Genomic DNA, 22,955 nt, shown 5'->3' with positions numbered 1-22,955 from the left:
GTTTCTGTCCTCATTTTCCTCAATGCTTTAAGGTGAAATATTTTGAGAAATGTTTCTCAAATATACGTAAATCGAAGAAGACACAGCCCCATTTAAAGCTTCATGGAATAGCAATTGGAAAGGAATGGAAAACTGGATTTATTATTTCAGAAGCAGCAAGACTCTATCCATTTCTCAGAGTGGTCCTAGGAGTTTACTGGGCTGTTGTAACATTCCACGAAAAAGTGCTAAATGAAGTCAGTGTGCCAGATTTGCCTTATCAATGAAGTTTTCTAATGGTCTGTGATTTTGGAGATTGGGAGTTATCAAGTGGTTAAATAGGAGGAATTTCCTTACTCTGAAGAACTTGAGATTTCCATGAGAAGTGGTCCTGACAGGTAAGTCACCTTAAAATGTCTGAAACCTGGGATGCACTTTCTGTTTTTTGAATTATAGCCTCCTGGGGATAGTTCTGTCATGAACACACGGTACCTTACATGGCAGAGCCATACGTTGCACTGGAAATCCAAGCTGCTTCGCGCTGGGCATTCACAGCTGATGATGCTAACACACCGCAATCCAGAGTCGGCCTCGCAGTTGGGCAGGCTCACTGAGGGTGACTAAATGCTAGAGAATCCCTTCATGCTAATCAAATTGACAAGAGACTGACTTACCAGCCAGAAATGAGAAATACAGATTACTTGCAACCGCTATCCAAGACCAGTTTTTAAAAATATACCCTACACATTTCCTTGGAGGAAAAACTGATTCCAGCCCTTGGAAAGGAAAGTACAAGATGAGCCCGGCACATGTTCTTCCAGAAAGTAAGGAAATGCTCAAAGAATGATGGAGACTTACCAAGTTACGTAGTGTGTGCCAGCCTGAAGAGGTTCCCACTGGCCAAATCTGGGAAACCTCAGCATCAAAATAAAGAATCAGTTGGTTATAACCCATGGAAGAAAGCGAAAATCTATGTGTTCATACTGATATAAATAAGTGGGGAAGAAAGAAAAGCTGTTTATTACAATAAAATATCAAGTAATAGGGGAAAAACATGGAGTTAGGTTAGGAAGACATCAGTAAACTTAAAACTAGTTGGTGAAAGTTTGATGAAAAACAGGATACTTGTGTAATCACAAAATATTCCACAAATTAATAATTTCAGTGGGAAAAATAGTGACTTTACGAGTATGGTGGATAAACTTGGCAGACACAGCCTTAACTGAGTGTTCAAGTTTATCACCAATAATAAAACAAACCAACATCATGCAACTCCTGTTATGCAGTGAGAAGGCCAGCACCTAAGATGGCTCTGTCAGCAACTGGGACTTAACAGCAGCCAGCAGGTGGCAGCAGGCTGAGGGGGACCCTGGGCATTTTGCTAAGCTGCTGCGGGCTCAAAACTGGTGGCAGCCGACCTTCTGTTCACAGTGAGGCCATCCCCACATGACTCCAAGTCCAGCACAGGCAGCAACCAATTGCATACGACTTTGTGGCTTCTATCAGGTAGCCACGGGCCAGTCATGGGCAAAGCTGAAACTGGCCTGCGTGGGAGCCCCTCCCAAAAGACAACAGAAACAACACCCAGAGGCCAGCCTCAGACAACACGAGAGCACTATCTGATTAGCCCCACAAGCAGCATACCCAAAGGGTGGTTTCAACAGGCACAAGAGCCCACTGGTCAATTCCCTCTCTGAGGGGTCAGCCCCCACACAGCAGCCCGTGTGTCGTGAGTATAGCCAGTCCTCGCAGCCAGTCAGCCTGAGAGGCAATCACCCACTGACGTGCCAAAAACAATCAAGGCTCAACTACAACAGAACACACACATGGGACAACACACTCATGGGACACTCGTGGAACACATGCACAGGCGATCAGGGAGACTGTGCCATTGGGCCACACTGGACACTTACTACATAAGGCCACCCGGCAAAGACAGAGACATAGGAGATCTGTATAATACATAGGAGCAAACACAGAGAGGCACTCAAATGAGGAAACAAAGAAACATCCCAAATAAAAGAATGGGAAATCTCCAGAAAAAGAACTAAATGAAATGGAGGCAACCAACCTATTGGAGACAGAGTTTAAAACACTGATTATAAGAATGCTTAATGAACTTTTCATTAGTATGATTTTATTTTGTCCTTGGTATAAAACTAAATTAACGACAGCAGCTCTTCCTAAAATTATCACTTAACAGTGTTGATTCACTTTCCTGTTTAATTTGTGTCTCCTGCCTCTTTTTTTTTAAGGAAATCTTATTTTAAGACCAAACATTTATTTAGCCCTATGTCTGTATGCAATTTTTGAATTTGAAACTCCTTAATCAGAAATTAAATATGGATTCAATTTCAATATTTGCTTTAGCATTAGTTTACAAGTATAGAAGCAAGAAAGTGATATCTGTTTGCTAATATATTTGTGCCTATTTTATATCAGCCTGAAGTATGCAGCTTGATGTGAGAACATTAAGAAATAACCTGTGACAATATGGATTTTGATAAGCTGAATGTTTTCTAAGGTCTTAGGTTTCCCAATATATACACTTCTCAGTATTAAGATTACACTGAATTGCGTCATTTACCTTAAAGGACAAGAGAGTGGACATGGGGAGCCCAGGCTGAGCCACACCCCATTTGTTTCCTAGGCAAAACCTGATGAATCTTTAAAACCATTGAGCTGAGTTATTAAGGGTCACTTAATGCAGAGGTATTTTAAAGTTAATATGCTGCTTCTAAATATTGGAAACTTGAAATTCCTCAAAATTAACCTTCAACGGTGAAATGTATACGTGCTAGAGGTGAGATTCTTTGATGCCTAAATTCCCCTTGGAAAGTCCTAAATCCTACCATATAAGCCTACCCAATTTTAGTGCATTGTAGGCTAAAGCCTTGTAAAAGCATATAAAAACTCATTGCGACTTCATCAGAAAAGCATTTTTTAAAATAATTTGAAGATCACTTTGTGACATGCTCTTTTGCAAAATACTGTTATATGGTAAACTGCCCTTGTTTTAGAATTGCACTGGGTGCAATTGTATAAGTAACAATTATTTTAAAGTAAAGGAATATTATATGTATATATATGTATATATACATATATATATAAAATAATGTATATACATTTTAAGAAAGGAAAAAAACTATTAAAATTGTAATAATATATACCGATAACGAAAGATGAATACAAGTCACGTGTGACTTCTGCAATTACAAGAGGTGCTCAAAGTGGTTACCATCAGCATCTGATTATGGTGAACTACTGCTTGAGCAACGTTGACCAATGTGTCCACTTGTATACATTTTTTTGGCATCCCCGGTATATTAATATACAGAAGGTTCTTTCTAACCTTCAAATTCAGTCTACTGGGATATGGCTTTATTTTTACGGAACAATTGTGACATCTAGTGGTTAATCTAAGTAATTCCAAGGAATGGTTTCATACGCCATTTTTCTTAAGTTCATTTATTAATAAGTATTGCAACTTGATATTCAAACAATGCTGTAACAAATATCCTTGTACATATCTCTTTATATACTTAATTATGAGCATAAAGACCAAATAGTGGAATTTCTGAGTGAAAATATGTGTATTTAAAATGTTGTTATTGCCAATCCACCCTTCAAAGATTTCCATTTCCCCTGTGATTGATGGTAGTTCTTCACATCATATTAACGATGAATATTAGCAAACACGTTCATTTTTGGTTTAATTTTCACTTATTTATGAATGGGGATGTTCATCTTATGGCTATTTTTTCCCACTTTCTTTTGTTTGTTTGGCCACTTGTATTTCTTTGTCAGTGAAGTGCCACATATTTATACCATTTTAAAAAATGTACTCGTTCTTGAGCATCTTTTTTATTGAAAAAGATTTTTGCATAATAAGGAAATTCATCATTTACCTGTCATTTGCACTGAAAATATTCCCCCAGTTTGTCATTTGTTGTTTATACTTTGTGATTGTTTTTTGCTTTGCAAAGTTTTTAATTTTTATGTTGTCAGGTATATCAGTTTTTTTCCTTTATAATTTTATTTTTGTGTCATATTTAAAATGGGATATTGGTGAGATAAACAGAATTTTACTTTTGTCTTGATACAATTCTCTATCATTTAAACATATGACTATGAACATGTATTACTTATGTTATAAAAATTATTTGAAAGGACTATTTAATAACATGGGAAAATACTTAGGCTCTGTAGTTAATTGAAAAAGCAAGTTATAGAACAAGTAAAATATGATTCCACTTTAGGAAATAAAAGAGTATCCATGAAAAGAAAAAGGACTGCATGGATATACTACCTCAGAATGTTAACAATGATCTCAGAGTTGAAGGATTTGGGTAAATTTTTAAAAATATTTTTATTAAAAAATATAGCCAACATACAACATTATATCAGTTTCAGGTGTACACCATAGTTGTTCAACATTTATATACATAAGGTAGTGTTCCCCAAAAGTCCAGCAACCATCTGACACCAGACCATGCTATCACCATATTATTGATTATATTCCCTATGCTGTACATTACGTCCCTGTGACTTATTTGTTTTGTACCTGGAAATGTGAACCTCTTATTCCCCTTCAGAAATAAGGGGAATTAAAAAAAAAATTTTAATGTTAATTTTTAATTACAGTTGACATTCAATATTATATTAATTTCAGTTGTACAGCATAGTGATTAGACATTTATATAATTTAAGAAGTGATTCCCCTGACTAGCCTAGTACCCACCTGCACTATACATAGTTATTAACCATATTGTTGACTATATTCCTTGTGCTTTACTTTACATCCCATGACTATTTTGTAACTACCAATTTGTACTTCTTAATCCCTTCACATTTTTCACCCTGTCCCCTAACTCCTCTTCCATCTGTCAACCCAATAAATCTAGTACCCATCTGACACCATACATAGTTATTACAATATTATTGACTATATTCCTCATGCTGTTTCCTACATCCGCATGATTACTGTGTAACAACGAATTTGTATTTCTTAATTCCTTCCCTCTTTTCACTCACCCTCTCAATCTCCCTCTCATCTGGCAATCATCATAATAGTCTCTGTATCTATGGGTGTATACACTTACAGTCTCTGTATTTAGATTGCACATATAAGCGAAATCACATTGCGTCTGTCTTTCTCTATCTGACACTCCACTCAGCACAATACCCTCCAGGTTCATCCATGCTGCCACAGATGGCAAGAACCCATTCCCTTCCATGGCCAATGGGTACTTTTAAATTTTCTTTTGTATTAATCTCTATTTTCTAAACACGCTACAATGGACATGCATTCATTATTTTTTTATTATAAAAAGTAAAAAAATATAGCAGAATGGATTAATTCCTGTGTATAGATCTCTGTAAGGTACTTTAATTTCATGCAGTTTATGTGTTACTTACCCAAAGGCCTTAGCACTGCCCTTCTCTTTCTTTCCCAATCCAATGATTTATTCCATTCTTAAAAAGTTTGATTCATCAGGCATTTCTTATAAAATAGGATGATATACTTCATTAATACATTCAAAGGGAGAAATTTCTGGTTCATGGAGCCAGAAGATAATTGGATACAAAAATATCTGACATGAAGGTTGTTTCTTCCACTACATTTCAGTTATGCAAGACCTCTTACTCGCTGGATTTCTCCTCCACACTGGACTGATTTCATCTGTATTTTATGTGGAATAAGTAGCAAACACTTATGTTCTTTGAATTCTTCTTGTTTATATAATTACACTTACCCTTGTTCCAGAAAAGATTTAAAGTAGTGAGTAAAAACACCTAAAGTTTAAAAATAAATAAAACATAACCAGATAAAGTAAATGCAAAATAAGTGGGTGAAGAAATCAGAACGAAGAAAATAGGAGAGATAAAATTAAATCATAAGATGAAATCTATCCTTTAAGGGCCAACACTCTTTTTAGAATGATACTAACTCTTCTAAGCAGCTTTCTCAGCCACCAAGAGAGACCAGAGTCCAGAGATGGAGGACAGAGGGACATTGCTCCAGTTCATGAAATTTATGTGTGACAATAACAGCAATGACAGCAGCATCAACTGAGGCTTCCTGTGAGTCAGGAACAAGGCTGAGCTCTTTACATCATGGTTTTATTTAAACTTCACAATAACCCTATTGTTAGTGGGAATATTTATTCCTGCTTCCCATGTTTTCACGTGACTCCCTAGGAGGGAAACATTTGGGAATAATTCTTTGGGCTTCTCAGATCTGCCCCTTACATAATTTCTTCCTCCTCAGAAGGAGTTTGAGAAAGTTGGTCAGTTGGAGAGAAGGAAGGCACAGCTGCAGCTCCTTCCCCGGGGATTCCTGTTCTCCAGCCCAGGGGCTCCCTGCCTCTCCTGCAAAAAGCAGGAGAGCTCTGCCTCCTTCTTCTGGACTTCTGATATATTCCTCAATTCATCTTATCAGTGAGGACCCAGGCACTGTCCACAATCTCTTATCTGAAATTTGTGAGGTCAAGGTGGGTTTAAAAATTCAGAAAATTTTGGATTTTGGAAAGGTTATGTTGTTCATTTACAGGTTCTGGGACAACTCCCCATCATCCATCAAACATATTATTTCTGCAATAAAAGTTATAAATATTCACACTGAGATAAGTTAAGACTATATCACATCAATTCAGATCAGATTTTACTGTCAAATGAGTTCAGATGTGTTGGATTTTGCTGCCAAATGAGTTACAAAAACCCTTTTGGTTTTTAGAACTTTATTGGATTTTGAATTGTAAGTAAGAGATTGTTTGGCTATATTTTGATCTCCAGCTGATTTCTATGTCTAGTTTCTCAGTTGGTTCCTGTCTTGGAGAAGGGAGGAAGGCAGAGGTAGATGAATTATGAAGGTAATAAAGCTTAAGCTGCAGGTCCCCTCCTGTGGCCTTAGAACTTATTTTTATAATTTTATATTCTTTCTCTTAAAGAGACCTCTCAAAAATATAAGCTTCAGGCCCCACAATACCTAGGTCCACTCTGGAGAGAGGTATGACTACCTTCCCTAAAATCTCAATAGCCCAAAAGTAGATGCCATTATCATCCCCATTTTAGTAACGAAGAGACTGAGGCAATGAGAGCTTAAATAATTTTGGCATCCATTTATAAGTGGCAAAGTCTGGATTCAAACCCAGAGAGTAGAACTACTGAATTTGTACTTTTAACCACTGCCTTTCTATATCTGTGCATAAAAATAGAATAGTTGGCTTTGTCTTTCCATTTAAAATAAATCCCAGAGGATAGCCCTTATCCCAACAACAAAAATAACTGTAGACATCTCAATTTCTATCAAACATCTCAGTCTGATTAGAGAAGAATGAAATTCTTCAAATAAAGTACCTATCAATTTAGGAAAAAGCACTAAAATAACACCTCTGTACACTTTCTTTTAAAGAGAGTCCTAGGAATTAGGTCCCGTTTGTACATTTTCATTCTCCTAATAATGAGTCTTCAATATTAGGTGAAGTCTGCTCTTTTTCCCCAAAAAGTGGATTGTCTTTGCATTCCCTGACATCTTACTATGTTAAGCTTTTCATGAAATTTAATCTGGAAATCAGTGAGAACTGTGTATACAGAATCTTCTAACATTTCCGTAACAGTAAACAGCCTCACAGTTATAATGCCTCACTTACTCTGCACAACAAACCTATGAGAAAAGTAAACGGAATACCCACATTTTGCAAATGAAGAAACTGAGGACAAGAGAAAGTAAATTCTCCAAGGTCACCAATTAGTGGTAAAATTGGCACCAAGACCCTGGATATTTTCCCCAAGGACCACTATAACCACATCTGTTTTATAAAAATGTGGGGAATAGCTTTCTCCACAAGGGTTATGTAGAAGGTTGTTTATCTAAAGAGCATCAACTCTGGTCATATATGTTCCAACTTGTTTCACGCATAACTTCATCTGCTACTAAATTATGGATGAAGTGTCCCAAGAACAAGAAAATCATTTACACATTCAGACAGGTTCGTATTTCATTCTCAGATTCTCTACTTGGCATAAGAACAACAAGGAAAATTTTTGTTTTATTCCCACAATTGCAATTAGTATTTTAAGATATTTTATTATGAAATATAAATGAAGTTATAGAGAATAATGATAGTCCCTCAAAGAACGTGATAATGATACTCACCCCCCAGCTACAATATACCTTAACATTTTGCCCTACATTTGCTTCAGATTTTTTCTTATGTAATGAAGACCCAGTGAATGTATCTGCAATCCCATTCTTTTCTTTCACTACCCAGAGGTAACCAGCAGACTAAATTTTATACATTAATCTATAAATATTTATATAGTACTTTATTAAATTTTTTAATGCAAGACTTTTTTGTATTTATATAAAAATATTATTATTGATATAAGTAGATTTACCATCCTGCAATTTTTTTATACTCACTCTTTTTTTGGACTTAGTTTGATAATGAAAACTAAAAGATTCATGCCTTTAGTTTTTATGATGTTGTGGATAGGACCTTTGTTTCAATTACATTTTTAAATTGGTTATGACTGCTATATGAGAACACTATTGATTTGTAATCAAGTAAACTTTCTGAACTCGTTTATTAGTTCTAATAGCTTGTAGATTCTCTTCAATTTTCCATGTGGGCAATCATCTGAAAATAAAAACAGGCAAGCATTTTTACAATGATCGTGTTTCTCAGTGTAACCTGATAACTTTACAGAATAAAAAGCTCATAGGAAATCTGATTTCTAAAATAAAATCTCTCTCCAGTATCTACAAGCATATGTTCCAATGCAGAGATGCAGGAAGTGCCTCCTATTCTCCATTATGAATCTTTTTCAAGAGGTGTAGTTATAACCATGTTCATTTCTTGCTTTATCACCAAAGACTTGATTCCCTGAAGATTGCTTGATGTGGTTTCAAATGGAGCACCACAGGCCAAAGAACTGGAATCAAATGGGTGACTTGTATTAATATTTCAAGAAGAGCATATTACCCTACTTAACAACATCTGTGATGTTATACTACAGTGGACTTTTTGGAGAAATAGTCTTTAGATATAGGAAGCTCCTAATCAGATTTTTTCTTTACATATATTAAAAACAAATCTATTCTCTTTTTCATTTATCAATAAAATAGGCTGGAAAAGAGCAGTGAATTCAACATCATCTGTTCCCATTGAGAAGAAAAGTAAAGAGGCACATAATGAAAATCAAGGTCAGAGACCCATTATTTTTGTGGCCATTTATTCTGACCTCCTGTCAATGCTGGACAAAAAGGCCAATAGTCTTAATAAAGTAAGAGTCTTCTGGGAAGGCATAGTCTGGTTTCCATGTGAACTGGAAGCCAGAGCTTTAACTGTATGTCCTTTCTCATTATTTTGAACATACATTGTTAAAGGACATTTTCCCAAAACTCTGTTCCATAGAAGACATTATTGAATAAATTCTATGTCAATTAGCATTCTTTGGATGCAAACAGAGAACTAACTTAAGCAAAAAAGTTATTGGAAATATTCCAGGTAGCTTAGAATCAAAGGGAATGTTGAATAATTAGGCCTCAGGAAGGAAAGGGATGAAGGCGGAATCTGGGTAGTGTCTGCAGAGAGCTGCCATTTGTCAGCTTTACACATATTCCTGTCTGTGTCATTCCACTCAAGATCAAGAGAGAGACTGATTTGCCTGCTCATGCCAGTGGCCCCTCCTTGACAAGTGTGCTGATGGGCCAAAGAAGGGTGCCAGGGAGGGCATCTTCATTTTCACATAATTCCGTGACTATGTACGAGTATGTTGGAGAAGGGGAAGTTACCAAGGGAAATCAGGGTTTTGTTACCCAAGAAAGGGGGAGAATTGCTGTACAGGAGGACCCAACAAATATTCATTTCACTCCTCTTTTTTATCAAACCTTAATATAGCAGCCTCCTGGCAGAACCTCTTGTCAGTAGCACCAAAGGGGTCTGGGACCCCAAAAGGGGATGACTTCTCTGAAAGTAGCCCCAGAAATGCTGAGAGGGGAGACCCCATCCAGTCCACTGGGGACACCAGGCTGCCAGCATGGACCTGAGTCCTCAGGGAGAAAGGAGCCTTATCACACACGTGAATAATGGGACTGAGACTTTTAAAACTGAGAAGAGTGTTCAGTGGGCCCTGATAGGCAGGCTGGCCTAGAAAGCTTCTCGAAATCACAAAGCTCCCCTAAAGGGACCTCTTATTTTTTTGGCTTCAGACTATTGTTAGAGCAGGCAGTTCCCCCAGGAGGCTTCTGTGGTGCCCATCTCCCAGCTTGACTGTATAGCCAAGGTTTCTTCCTGAAATATCTCCCATTATCTTTGTTTTGCGTCTGTTTCCCATTGCCTTTGTAACACAGGTAAATGTGCAGACTCCAGAGTGGACCACCTGAATTCATCCTGCCTCTTCTGCCTACTTTCTGGGTCACCTTCCATGTCCCTACCCTGGCTAATATGTGACTGCTGCTGCTTTACCACTTACAGCTCTCTAATCTTCCTCCTTCATAAGATTTATTAAAATACCCAGTTATAGAATTAACCCCATTTCCTGATAGCATTTAATTCAAAGAAAAGTCCTATTTCCTGAAGTCCCAAATCACCCAGCAGACCAAACTCTTCAATAAGTACGTCTGAATGCCCTCTTATTGAGACACCCACATTGCCTCATGCTGCGAATTCTCCCTCTCTATAACGTGTATTGAATCCAAGTTGTTCAACTACAGGGTATTCCTGGTGGTCTTTAGCTGGAGGATATTGACACAATCATGGATCAGTTTTGAAATTTGCATGATCTGGTTTGGCCTCCCGGCTCCACCACTTACCAGAATAAGACCTGACAGGTATCTAAACCTCCTTATGCCCCAGGTTCCTCTTTTATAAAACGGAAATAATTTTCATTGAATTGTTATGAGTATTAATGTGTAAAGAGCTTAGCACAGTGCCTGATACATAATAAGTTATCAATAAATATTTGCTATTATTATTGGTTTCTTCATCTAACGGACATAATAATTCTATGATTTGCATTTGATTTTGCCTTTAAAGATTGGTGAAAATTATTCTTGATTTTTCTCATGGTTCTTGCCAAATTACATACACTTGAATTCCAATATATGCATGAGAATGTGTGCATGCATTTGATGAGAGGATGAGAAGAGGGTCTAATATTTACTGAATATTATATACCAGACTCTTTGCTGGGGTTGTTTATTTTTTGTAATGAACAAAAGCTAAAGGGATATTTATGAAAATTTTTTTGAGTCTAGATGCAAATAATTCCAACAGAACTACAGACAATTTTGCTGGAAAAAAATTCCTCCTGAGGAATTTGAGCCTGATTTAAGTCTGAAGCAAGGATTTAGATTTGATTTTCCTGCTAGGGGTTGGTACATTCTCTGCCAAAGACATGACCTTCAACTTTTTTCCTTAAGAAATATCTTTTAGAGCCTTGCAAAACAAATTCAACTCACATGAGAATGTAAATCAAGTTAGGATATGAAATCACATATGCTATTTACTGGCTCCATGAAAGTTTGACAGCAGAGTTTAGGTTGCAACAAGCCTGGAGATACCCTAGAAGACCTGTCATTTCAGGGCCTGAAATGATTAAGTGATTAAAATTGCTCGTTAATAATTAAACGTGCCATCTGTATAAGGCAGAGTGTGACCTTTCACCCTGGGTCTCTCAGGCTGTTCTAGAATTTCTACAGTTGGCACATATGGGATCAGAAATCCATTGCTATTCTTCCTTTGAAATATTAGAGGAGCGGACTTAGAGCAGCTGTTTTTGTGCTGCCAGATTTCATTGAAATGTGGGTTTTAAAAGCCCTTGGCTTGTCATTTTGAATTAGCTTACCTTAATCAAAAATTTCACCATAATATAATTCAACTGACGCCTGAAACTCAATATAGCGGAACATTCGCTGAACAATGCACTTAACAATAACCAAGCGGAATGTACATTTTCCATTGAAATGTCCTTTTCATGTTATATGAGCCCTTCAAAATGTCTAACAGATTATGAACACTCCTTTTTCTATAATGACAAAATATCAAAAAAAAAGCAATCTCCACCATGCTCTCTTTCCCCTGCTTGGGCACATAAAAGGTTGTATGACATTTGGAGACCTACATGTTGTACTACTGAAAAATTGGTACAACCTGGTCATTAAGCCAACTACAGTAATTAGATAGTAAAGATTAGCTACTTGCATATTTGCCCTAAATGTTATATCAAACACCTCCCACAGCTCAGAAATCAACAGGTACAGTGGTCAAAACAAAGGAATATCAGCCACCAGAAACATAATTTCCCTGTGTTCGGGGGAAGGAGGCATTGACCTAAACAGTGCTCACTCATTAATCTGTACTGTCCTGGAGACTTCTCATCTGCTTGCCCTCAACAGGCTGTTTAGTTATTAAAGTTCAGCCGTTAGACTACATTGAATGTTTGAAATGTTGACTTTAGTGCTTCCTTTGGAGATCAATTCAATTCTCCACTTCTTAATTTAAATGTGTGGACTTTTAAAGCCAGAAGCAAAGATAAGTGAGTTAGTTTTCTTTTTAACATATACTGCAAATTTTATTTTTAAAAGCTACACCCTGGGGGAACACTCTTAGAATCTGCTATTTGAGTTTGTTTCTCACATGAATTTATAGCTGGGAATCAGGAAAAATTATCCTGGTTGCTTTATTATGTTTGGGAGTTAGATCGAATTTGCTGGGCTTTCAATTTAACATAAAATAGGGTACATTTGCTCTTTTTTCCCCCAGCAAGATTTTAAGCCTTAGGATCAGAAAACAAGTATTCACTCATTCACTTATTTATCTAAGAAAATGTTTAATTATGAGTTCCTCCTATAATGGGTACTGGAATACTTGCCACTATGAATGAGACATGTAAGAACTCAATCCTGGATTAATACAGGAAACCACATACATAAATATCCATAATACAAGGTAATTTTATATATGTACTGGAGATGCCAAAAAAATGTATACAAGTGGACACTTTGGTCAACGTTGCTCACCATAATCAGAAGTGTCTGGATGCTGAGGGTAACCACTTTGAGCCGCTTTTGTAATTGCGTCAAATGTGACTTGTATTCATCGTTTTGGGTATATATTGATTATTACAATTTTAATAGTTTTCCTTTCTTAAAATATGTATACATTTTTTGGCACACTCTGTATACACAGACACACACACACACACACACACACACACATACAATTTATAAATCAGAGGAGATGGGTAATTCAATTTATGAAGGAAAGGTTTGCTGGTTATTCACCAGCTAACCCTCCAAATCCATTCCCTGCCCTTCTTTGCCCTACTCTGACCTGTACAGATTGCGTTACCTGAGTTTCTTTGCCCCTCTGGCTTTGGGAGGATAGGTAGTAGAAGAAGAAAGAGGTCAGGGTATTTATTTCCCCTTCCCCCGTAGCCAAATTATATTTCCTCTACCTGAGAACCACAGCTCCTACGAGCAGTCCCTCTCTAGTTCTCTCTCTGCTCCCACTTTGCCCCTTCAGTTCCAGGGCTGGTAATAGCTTCCCTTTGTTAGTAGTCCCTGGGTGCTTCACCACCCTTTGTTCTTGTTACTCCTGCCCACACCTCTGTATTTAGTCCCTTCATTGAGTTCTCTTCAGTTAACCCTCCTCCAGGGCCCCTGAGTGGCATAGAGAGGAATACAGAAGGTCAAGAAAGGTAGCATGGAGCTTCCTTTATCTTCAAATGATCAACATATATACTTTGATAGCTCTGAGCAAAGCTGTTATCCAGAATAAAAATAGGTCATTTCTGTTGCCACCAACAGATGGCATTAGTAGTCATGTCAGTCATTTAGGGCTGTGCATTGTTCTTTTCTTGAGTCGGTTGCCTATTGTGATACAGTAGTCACCCTTATACTGGGTTTCTCAGTTTCAAGGACCCGTATGTATAGGAAAAACATACTGTCTACAGGATTCAGTACCATTCACATGCCCAGGGGCCTTGGAAAATGCCCTCCCCGAATAAGGGGTCACTACTGTTTTGTGATTTATAATAAGAAAGAAACATTTTTCTTTCTTATTTTTTTCATTTTTTTTTCATCTTTGTTTTCATCCCCATTTCTGAGAGCAACGAAGGTTTCTTATGTTAATGAGGCAACTTCTGTTGAAGCCCTAAACCCCAATGTGACTGTGTTTGGAGATAGGGCCTTTGAGGGGGTAATTTAGGTTAGTCTAGTCATAAGGGCGGAATCCTAATCCAATAAGACTGATGTCCTTAGAAGAGGAAGAGACATCAGGAGTGTGCACTGCAGAGGAAAGGCAGGCCATGTGAGGACACAGTGGGAAGCTCAGAAGAAACCATCTTTGCTGGCACCATGAGCTTGGCCTTCCAGTTTCCAGAACTATGAGAAATAAACTGTTGTTTAAGCCACCAGTCTGTGGTATTATGTTATAGAAGCCTGAGTAGACTTATGCACTAATAACGGACAATAATTCACAAGAAATTAGGACAAGTGACTGAGGCAATGAAAGAAAATATTTGTGTGTGTGGCTAATGGATCATAATTAATATAAGGAGAGGGCTAGGAATTTGTTCCAAAACTTGAAATGAGGAAAGACTTTGAGACTTCTCTCTTAGATGATATTGGTGCTATGAATCAAACTAGGAATATAGGAGGGAGAACAAATTTGTTAGGGAAGATCAGTCTGATTTTGGGCATACTGAATTTAAGGTGTCTGAGGACATTCAAGTAGAGTTTTCTAGAAAGAACTTGAAATGTAGATCCAAAATTAAGGTGATAAATGATTTGGGGATGTAGATTCAATTAAAAAATATTTACTGAGCACCAATTATGTGCTAAACACTTAAAAACATTTTTTATTCCACCATTCTCTTTGTTTTATTTTATTTTATTTTTTGTTGTTTTTTCTCAATTTTATTAAATTTATTGGGGTGACATTGGTTAGTAAAATTATATAGGTTTCAAGTGTACGCTTCTATAATACATCATCTATATATCACATTGTGTGTTCACCACCCAGAGTCAGTTCTCCTTCCATCACCATATACTTGATCCCTGTTTCCCTCTTCTACCACCTCCCTCCCTCCTTATTCTCGGTAACCACTAAACTTGTCTGTTTCTGTGAGTTTTTGTTCTTTGTTTGTCTTGTTTGTTTGTTGCTTGCAGTTTTATATCCCACATATGAGTGAAGTCATACGGTTCTCGAATTTTCTGTCTGACTTATTTTGCTTAGCATGATAATCTCAAGGTCCATCCATAGTGTTGCAAATGGCAGTATTTCATCTTTTCTTATGGCTGAGTACGATTCCATTGTATATATGTACCACATCTTCTTTATCCCATCATCTATCGAAGGACACTTTGGTTGTTTCCATGTCTTGGCCACCGTGAATAATGCTGCAATGAATATAGGGGTACATATATCTTTACAAATAAATATTTTTGGATTTTTTGGGTAGATACCTAGAAGAAGGATTGCTGGGTTGTATGGTAATTCTATTTTTAATTTTTTGAAGAACCTCCATACTGTTTTCCATAGTGGCTGTACCAATTTACATTCCCATCAGCAGAGTATGAAGGTTCCTTTTTCTCCACAGCCTGCCTAACACTTGTTATTGTCTTGTTGATAACAGCCATTCTACCAGGTGTGAGGTGGTATCTCTTTGTGGTTTTGATTTGTATTTCCCTAATAGTGAGTGAAGTTCAGCATTTTTTCATATATCTGTTGGCCATTTGTTTGTCTCCTTGGGAGAAGTGTTTGTTCAGGTCTTCTGCCAGTTTTAAATTGGATTGTTTGTCTTTTTGTTGTTGAGTTGTATGAGTTCTTTATATGTTTTGGATATTAACCCCTTAACAGAGATGTTGTTTGTAAATATCTTCTCCCATTCGGTTGGTTGCCTCTTTTTTTGTTGATGGTTTCTTTTGCTGTGCAGAGTTTTTTATTTTGATTTAGCCCCATTTATTTATTTTTGCTAAGCACTTTGTTAATGCTTGGTTTACATCAATAAACAAGACACAAAAATCCCTACTCTGTGGAGCTTCTATTCTAGTGGGCCAAAGAAAGGAAAAAAGCAGTAACCTAACAAATTACATAGTATTGCAGAAGGTAACACAATACCTGGGAACAATAGAACATGCCCAGGGGATTGGGAGTGCTGATATGAGTGGGTGTGGGTTGCAATATTCTCTGAAGTGGTTCAGATTAAGCATCATTGAGAAGATGCCATTTAAACAAAGACTTGAAGGAGCTGAGGGCATTAACCAAGGGGCTGTCTGAGGGAAGTGTGTTCCAGGCAGAAGAAGTAGCCACTGTGAAGGCCCTGAGGGGAGAGCATGCCTAGTCTATTTGAGAAGCAGCACAGATGCCAGCATGGCTCTAGCCCAGTCACACAAGAGGAAAGTAATAGTAGATGATGCTATGGAGGCAAAGTGGGGAAGTGTCAGATCACGTAGGCGTCAGCTTTTTATAAGGAGCTTGGGCTTGACTGAGTGAGAAGGAAGATTCTGGGTAGAGGTGTTACCCGGTCTGACTTTTATTTTAAAATAATTGCTAGTTAGACCATGAGAGTCGGGCAAGTCAAGGGTGGGGGCAGAGAGACCAGTTAGGAGGCTATTGCAGTAACAAAAGAGAAGGTAGACGTTTGCTAATTTGAAGGTAGACATGATTTGCTAATGGATTGGAGGTGGAGTTTCAGAGAATAAAAGGAGTCAAGGATGACTCCAACGTTGTGGGACTGAAAAAATAGAAGGATAGGAAAATGGGTGGAAGGAAAGATCATAAGTTTTGAACACGTAGAAATGAGATGTTTGTTTGCCATCATTTGAAGAACTTGAATAGGCATTTTGATATATTTGACTAGAGTTTAGCGAAGAGGTCAAGCTGGTGATATAAATGTAGGAGTCTGCCACACATGGTTGATATTTAGTCACTGGGTGAGATTACCAAGAGAATAAATATACCTAGAAAAGAAGACCAAGGACTCAGTCTGGACCACTCCAATATTAACAGGTCTTAGAGAAAAGTAGCATCCAAAAAAGCAGGCTAAGCAAGAACAACCTGAAAGATAGGAGGGCATTCAGGAGAACACAGAGAACTGGAAGCCAAGAGAAAAAGGATATCAAGTAATATGGTGTGATCAGCAGAGTCAAATGTTAGTAATAAGTCAAGGAAGATGAAGACCAAGATATGATCATTGGATTTGTCACATGGAGTTCACCAGTATCCTTGACAAAGGACTTTTTGGTGGAGTGGGGGGCCAGGGAGTCTGATTAGAGAGTGTGTAAGAGACAATTGGATGAGAATTGAAGTCAACGAATATAGGCTACTCTTGTGGTATTTGCTGCCAAGGGGAGCAATGAGGAGATATCTAGTTAAGGAAGTGGGGTTAGGACTATGTTTGTTTGTGTTTTTAATGACTGGATCAATAATAACATGTTTATCTACTGAGAATGATCCAGTAGAGACTGAAAAACACATGATGCAGAAGAACATGGGAGAGTTGCTGGAGCAATACTGTTGGAGAGATGAGAAAGGTGAGATCCGGTGCCCTTGGGGTGGGTTTGGCTTTGAATAGGAGCATGAACAATTCCTGTACAGTAACAAATGGGAAAGCAGGGAACAGGGTGTAATGCTGGGGTAAGTGTGGAGGTGGGGCCTAAGTTTCCTTCTGACTGGTTCCATGTTTTTCTGGTAGTAGACAAGGTTATTGGCTAAAAGTGATTTGGGAGGCTGATGAGTAAGTGGCAATTGTTCTGTGTGAAGTGAGTGAGATTGCCAGTTCCAAGTCAGCCAGAGGTGGGTCTAACTTTCTGGGCAAGATGATAGTTTTGGTGAAGCAATGAAACCTCAACCATGAGCACCAAGAGACTGAGGTCAGTCCAAGGGTGTCGGGTATCATGGGTGGTAACATCCCTTTCCTAACCCTCCGCCTGAGGTGGGATATTGCCATTATCTGTACAGAGTCAGAAACTCAGAACTGGGGCCGGGGGCGGGGGTGGGGGGTGGGGTGGTATACGCTTGGGCCTGGGGACGCATAAGTAGGCACAGTAGAGTGTCAAAGAACAAAATTCAGCTGAGTGAATCTGAAGATCTAATTGGCTTTACTAAGCGGCAGTAAGTAAACAAGCAACTAGAAGGGCGCTCTGAAGGGCTGTATACAATGGAAGGGTTTTTCGTTTGTTTGTTTTTCTGAAAACAAGTTTTATTTAAATAAGGGTTTAAATACATTACATAACATTAAAACTGAAGGGGAAAAAACCCCAAAGCAGTTTGTTACTTCACACGGCATTGGGCAACTGTGGTTAGTAAGTTGCAAGCTCTACTGCTAGCGACATGTCTGACATATCAGTTTGAAATTTGTTCCCCTGTCGAAAGTTTAACTCTGATAGGAGGTTGGCGTCACATTGTGGTGTTTGGACGTCAATTAGCTAGCCTATGTCTGGTCAAAAAGACATTGGTGGCAATCCAGATGTCCTGTCACCTCACTAGAGGGAAGGTGGCTGCTTTAAGTTCCGCCCACTGGGTCAGGTTGGCGACACCAAGGGATCTTTGACTACCAAAGTCTCCCTCCAGTGGTACAGCTGCCTTTGCTGCCTTATCCCCTCCTCTCAGCTTCACTGAAGGCTGTTCACTGGGGACATTCTCTTAGGGCAGGGAACGCTGCAGACGGAGAGCCCAGGAGCTTCTGTAGACATAGCCATCTGTGATCTTGGGGCTCTGGGCTTGGCAGAAACATCACATTATTGCTCTGTTTCAGACTGGACACTGCCAGGCGCCTGCTGCTTGACCTGTGTTTAAATGAGGGACTTGAAGACTAGACAGCATGGCTCTTTTCAGTTTATTGCATGAAGGAGCTACACTAGTCCAAGTTAAGAACAGACCCCAATGGTTACATTATACAAGCTGTGAGATTTTTAAATTTGTGACAAGGGACAAATTCTACTCATTGCAAGGAAATTCTCACATAAGCTTCAGTGAGCCAAAAGCACTTACAACCCAGGAACCTTCAGCTGGCCGTCTTTAGCTAGTCCAGTCTCTATGAGGAATGGTATGTTCTTGGGCTGGTCACCCTGATGCTGAATCACTTCTCCATATTCTGGATGCTCAATTACAGTACCTTTGCAGGAAAATATCTTCGTAACCGCCTTCACTGGTATCTTTTTGGTATAATCATGCAGGGTCCTTTGGACAGTAGTAAAGATATTCCTGCTGTTTTGCTGTTGAATTATATGGATATAATCCTCAGTGCCAGCAGGAAGCAGACCATCACCCTTACTTGCCTCAGCAAAGGGGTGGAAAGAGTGGAGATTCTGGATGGTGGACATATACCATACAATTCCTTACTCTCATTGGAAACTGGCCTGCAGGAGGTGTTGGCGGGAGAAGGCGCACAGGGGCATGGAGTGTTGGGAAGCCAGCGAGCTCAAGGGGAGGCTGCTGAGTCCTCAGTGGCAGCTCAGGGGCCTAATATGGGAGGTTTTTATAGGAAGAAGGTTGAGGGAAGGGAGCTATGAACAAAAGAAAGGATTATTTTTTTAGACATAATCCTTTAGGACATCTTTTGCGGGGAAGGGAATGGCAAGGGTTTTTATCATGCAGATTGTCTCTTCTTTCTATGGGGGATGGAGAGGGCCCACGTGACAGATTACCTCATTGGTGTTGACCAGAAAATTCCAGAATGGTTGATTAAGCTTATATTTCTGGGAGATGTTGAAACAGCAATTAGGTCAGGTATTAAATCTAGGTTTGGTATCATGGGCTTTAGCACAAGTGACATCATTTTAGGCCTGTGGTTTGTTTCTTTAATAATTGTGAAGCTCTGAGGGAAGGAGTATGCTGATCTCTTCTACTGTTCTGCCCCCAAAATTAAGGGTCTTCTGTAACACACAACAATCCTAGTCTACTGTCATTTTTTGTTGTTTTTAATTATAGTTTATTGGGGTGACAATTGTTAGTAGCTACATAGATTTCAGGTATAGAATTCTGTATTACATCATCTATAAATCACATTGTGTGTTCACCACCCAGAGTCAGTTCTCCTTCCATCACCATCTATTTGATCCCCTTTACCCTCATCTCTACTGTTCTTAATTTGGAAAAAAATATATACATATATATATATATACACATATATATACATATGTGTATATATATGTATATATATGTATATATGTATATATATATGTATATATATATATATACACACACATATATATATAAAGTTCCCTTTATATTTATTTGGATAGAGAATTTTTATTTTGTGTGTGTGTAACACACACATGTATGGAAATGTAAATATAGATAGAAAGAACAAGTGACTAAGCTTGATTTATCAACAAAGGAGCGTTATACATGGGATCTGTAGACTTACTGGGATTCCTTGAAAATAAGACCTATCCAGACAATCAGCTCTAATGCGTCTTTTGGAGCAAAAATTAATATAAGACCCAGTCTTATTTTACTTATTTTACTATAATATAAGACCGGGTCTTATATAATGTAATGTAATGTTATGTAATGTAATATAATATAGGGTCTTATATTAATTTTTGCTCGAAAAGACGCATTAGAGCTGATTGTCCGGCTAGGTCTTATTTTTGGGGAAACACGGTACACATTCTCCTTCCTCAATGCAGATATTCAGATCAACTCTAGGAAGGAGAACAGGGACCTTGCTTAAGAACAATAATGATAAATATGTTACCACCATTTTTCCTTCCAATGAGGAGTCTTGATATGTTCCTGTCCAGGAATCCTCAAAAGACGGAAAACATAACTAAACTGGCTTAAGCAAAAGGGGGAATTATAGACTCAGATCGTAGAACAATTTGACCACAGAGACTCTCTGATCAGCAGGAACCTGTTTCTTCTGAAATGACTCAATTCTCATTGTGGCTGTTCCCATATGAGGTGGAGTCCTCTGAGAAACAGCTGCCAAGACAGGATTAGGGAGCTGATATAGGTCTCCATATTTCAATGGCAACTCAGTCCCTGTGCCCCAAAGTCCTCAAAATGTCAGGCATTCCTCTTTTCCCAGTACTCAGTCACCCTAGTAAATGGTCATAGATCCCTTTGTGGAAGGACTGGGAGAACCACAGTATATTTTTAATGCATTTTTGTGGAGCCCCTTCTAGAATATGGATGGCTCTTCAGTCAATGGGTTCTGGATCCGAAAATTGGTTCAAGTTTGGGAACTTAGGAAGTGACCATGAGTTTTTATTGAGGCGATTGTTCTCAGCCTCCTTCTTCTCCATTCTTGCCCTTTTCTTGTGGATGTTAAACAGCACCCTTGCTGCCCCTCTGTTTTCCTTTATTTTGTTCTCTTACCCATCTCCATATTGCACCCACCCCACACCCTGGATCAAGCCCCCATTGGCTGCCTTTCTGACTTTGGCAGTTTTGGTGGTGATTCCGGCCTTCTGGCTTCTTGTGTTTAAGCACCACCACTTGTCTTATTATTTTGGGGGTTCCATCATTCCAATTGGATATTACGGTAGCACACCCAGATCCATGACTGCTTCTACTGTCAGTCTTGGCCTGCATCAGTGAGCCATCTCAGAACTTCTCAGTGACACTGGTGCCCTTCGTACCAACATATTCCTGATGGCCTTGGTGAAAGGTGTTTTCTCTGGACCCTCTCCTGGATTGTAATCATCTGCTGGTTTTCCTGGCCTCACATACCTACTTCAGTAAGCCCAATTCTCTACCCTTTTCATTCCTTCCTGTCCCTCCTGCCTGGGCAACTCAGGCATTTCCACTCTCCTCGGTGTTGGCCAGCACTTTCTCAGGCTTCTATGCGCCACCGTAACAATGAATTTGCCCCCATTCCCGAGATCTGACCAGAATATTAAATCCTATATTCTACAAAAGTATCTTTGAGTCGGTGAAATCTTGCTTATCTAGTTTAGCATTCCAGCCCCTTGATCAAGTACCCTCAAAATTCAGTGGTATTCATTGACTCCTGCCAAGGCAAGCTAATTATAGTTTGGAATATAATTTCATTCCTCTCTTACCTGGCCTAGCATGTCCCCAGCTGGGTTCTATTGGGACTTAACTCTAGTTATTAACTCTACAAGCCAGGAGAAGAGGCAGGGGGAGCTCCTATGAGGACACCTATTGAGACACCCTTGTTTTCCAGCACATAGGGAGGCCACCTCTGCAGGCTCTGGGATTTCAGAGGGACCTGCATTCAACATTACATCCTTAGGAGTATCCATCCATTCACCACAGTGTTCAGGAATGTGCTGATAAAAAGGGCACCAGCATCACTAAGAAGTTCAGTATCTCTTCTTTTCAGGCTAAAACTGACAGTAGAGGCTGGGCACCTTAATATCCATGGGTATAATGAGTTTCCCAAAGTAATAAAGGCTGAGTGGTGACACTTAAACACAGAAGTCGTTTCAGGGTCCCTTATTTTCCCAACCAGAGCTCTGGCCTCAGCATAAGACCTGCCTGACTTGGCACCTAAATGTCACCAGAGCTCTGTCAGGTTGTCGATCTTCTACTTAGCCGTGTTCACTCCTCCAGTGCAGGAGATAAGGGCTACCAAAGAAGTCCTTTGGATTTCACACTTCATCTTTAACTGTTAGTCAGTGGCCCTTGGTTTCTCATTACCCCTCTGCAGGGGTATCAGTACAACTCTACAACCAACCAATTCTGTTGTTTCTGTGTAGGCACTGCTCCCCTCTATCTTTCAGATGATTGAATTATTATGTTTACCAGGGTATTCCCCTCACTAAGTTCATTTTCTTAGCTGTAAAACGTTTTCCCCCCAGTGAAATTTTTAGCACTACAGCTGTCATTTCTTTTCAGGGACTATCCATACTCCATATACTGCTGAAGATGGCATCTTCTTTACCCATTGGATAGTAAATGAACCAGTCTCAAAGTTTTATCTTGGGGCCGGCCCGGTGGCTCAGGGGGTTAGAGCTCCGTGCTCCTAACTCCGAAGGCTGCCGGTTCGAT

At 38.9% G+C, this 22,955-nt stretch overlaps 2 protein-coding genes across 4 annotated transcripts in view; one reads left to right on the top strand and one right to left on the bottom strand.

Annotated features, from left to right (window-relative positions):
• The window catches only part of CLDN12 (claudin 12), an 83,149-nt gene that overhangs the window by 10,297 nt on the left and 49,897 nt on the right, over positions 1 to 22,955 (top strand). Inside the window, exon 3 of one of the 3 annotated variants that reach the window (XR_013995320.1) lies at positions 33 to 377. The exons of the other annotated variants lie outside the window; for them this stretch is intronic. The gene's annotated coding sequence lies outside the window, so the exon portion shown is untranslated. The remainder of the gene's footprint in view (positions 1 to 32; positions 378 to 22,955) is intronic. 3 annotated transcript variants of the gene reach the window in all.
• On the bottom strand, positions 18,980 to 19,315 carry LOC308510424 (eukaryotic translation initiation factor 1-like; the record flags this gene model as incomplete). Its single annotated transcript, XM_081079708.1, has 1 exon — positions 18,980 to 19,315. The coding sequence occupies one exon, from the start codon at positions 19,313 to 19,315 to the stop codon at positions 18,980 to 18,982; it is 336 nt and encodes a 111-aa protein (XP_080935834.1).

The sequence above is a fragment of the Rhinolophus hipposideros genome, assembly GCF_964194185.1.
Source record: "Rhinolophus hipposideros genome assembly, chromosome: 18".
In the NCBI taxonomy this organism is placed as follows: domain Eukaryota; kingdom Metazoa; phylum Chordata; class Mammalia; order Chiroptera; family Rhinolophidae; genus Rhinolophus; species Rhinolophus hipposideros.
This window is presented reverse-complemented; position numbering and strand designations above follow the sequence as displayed.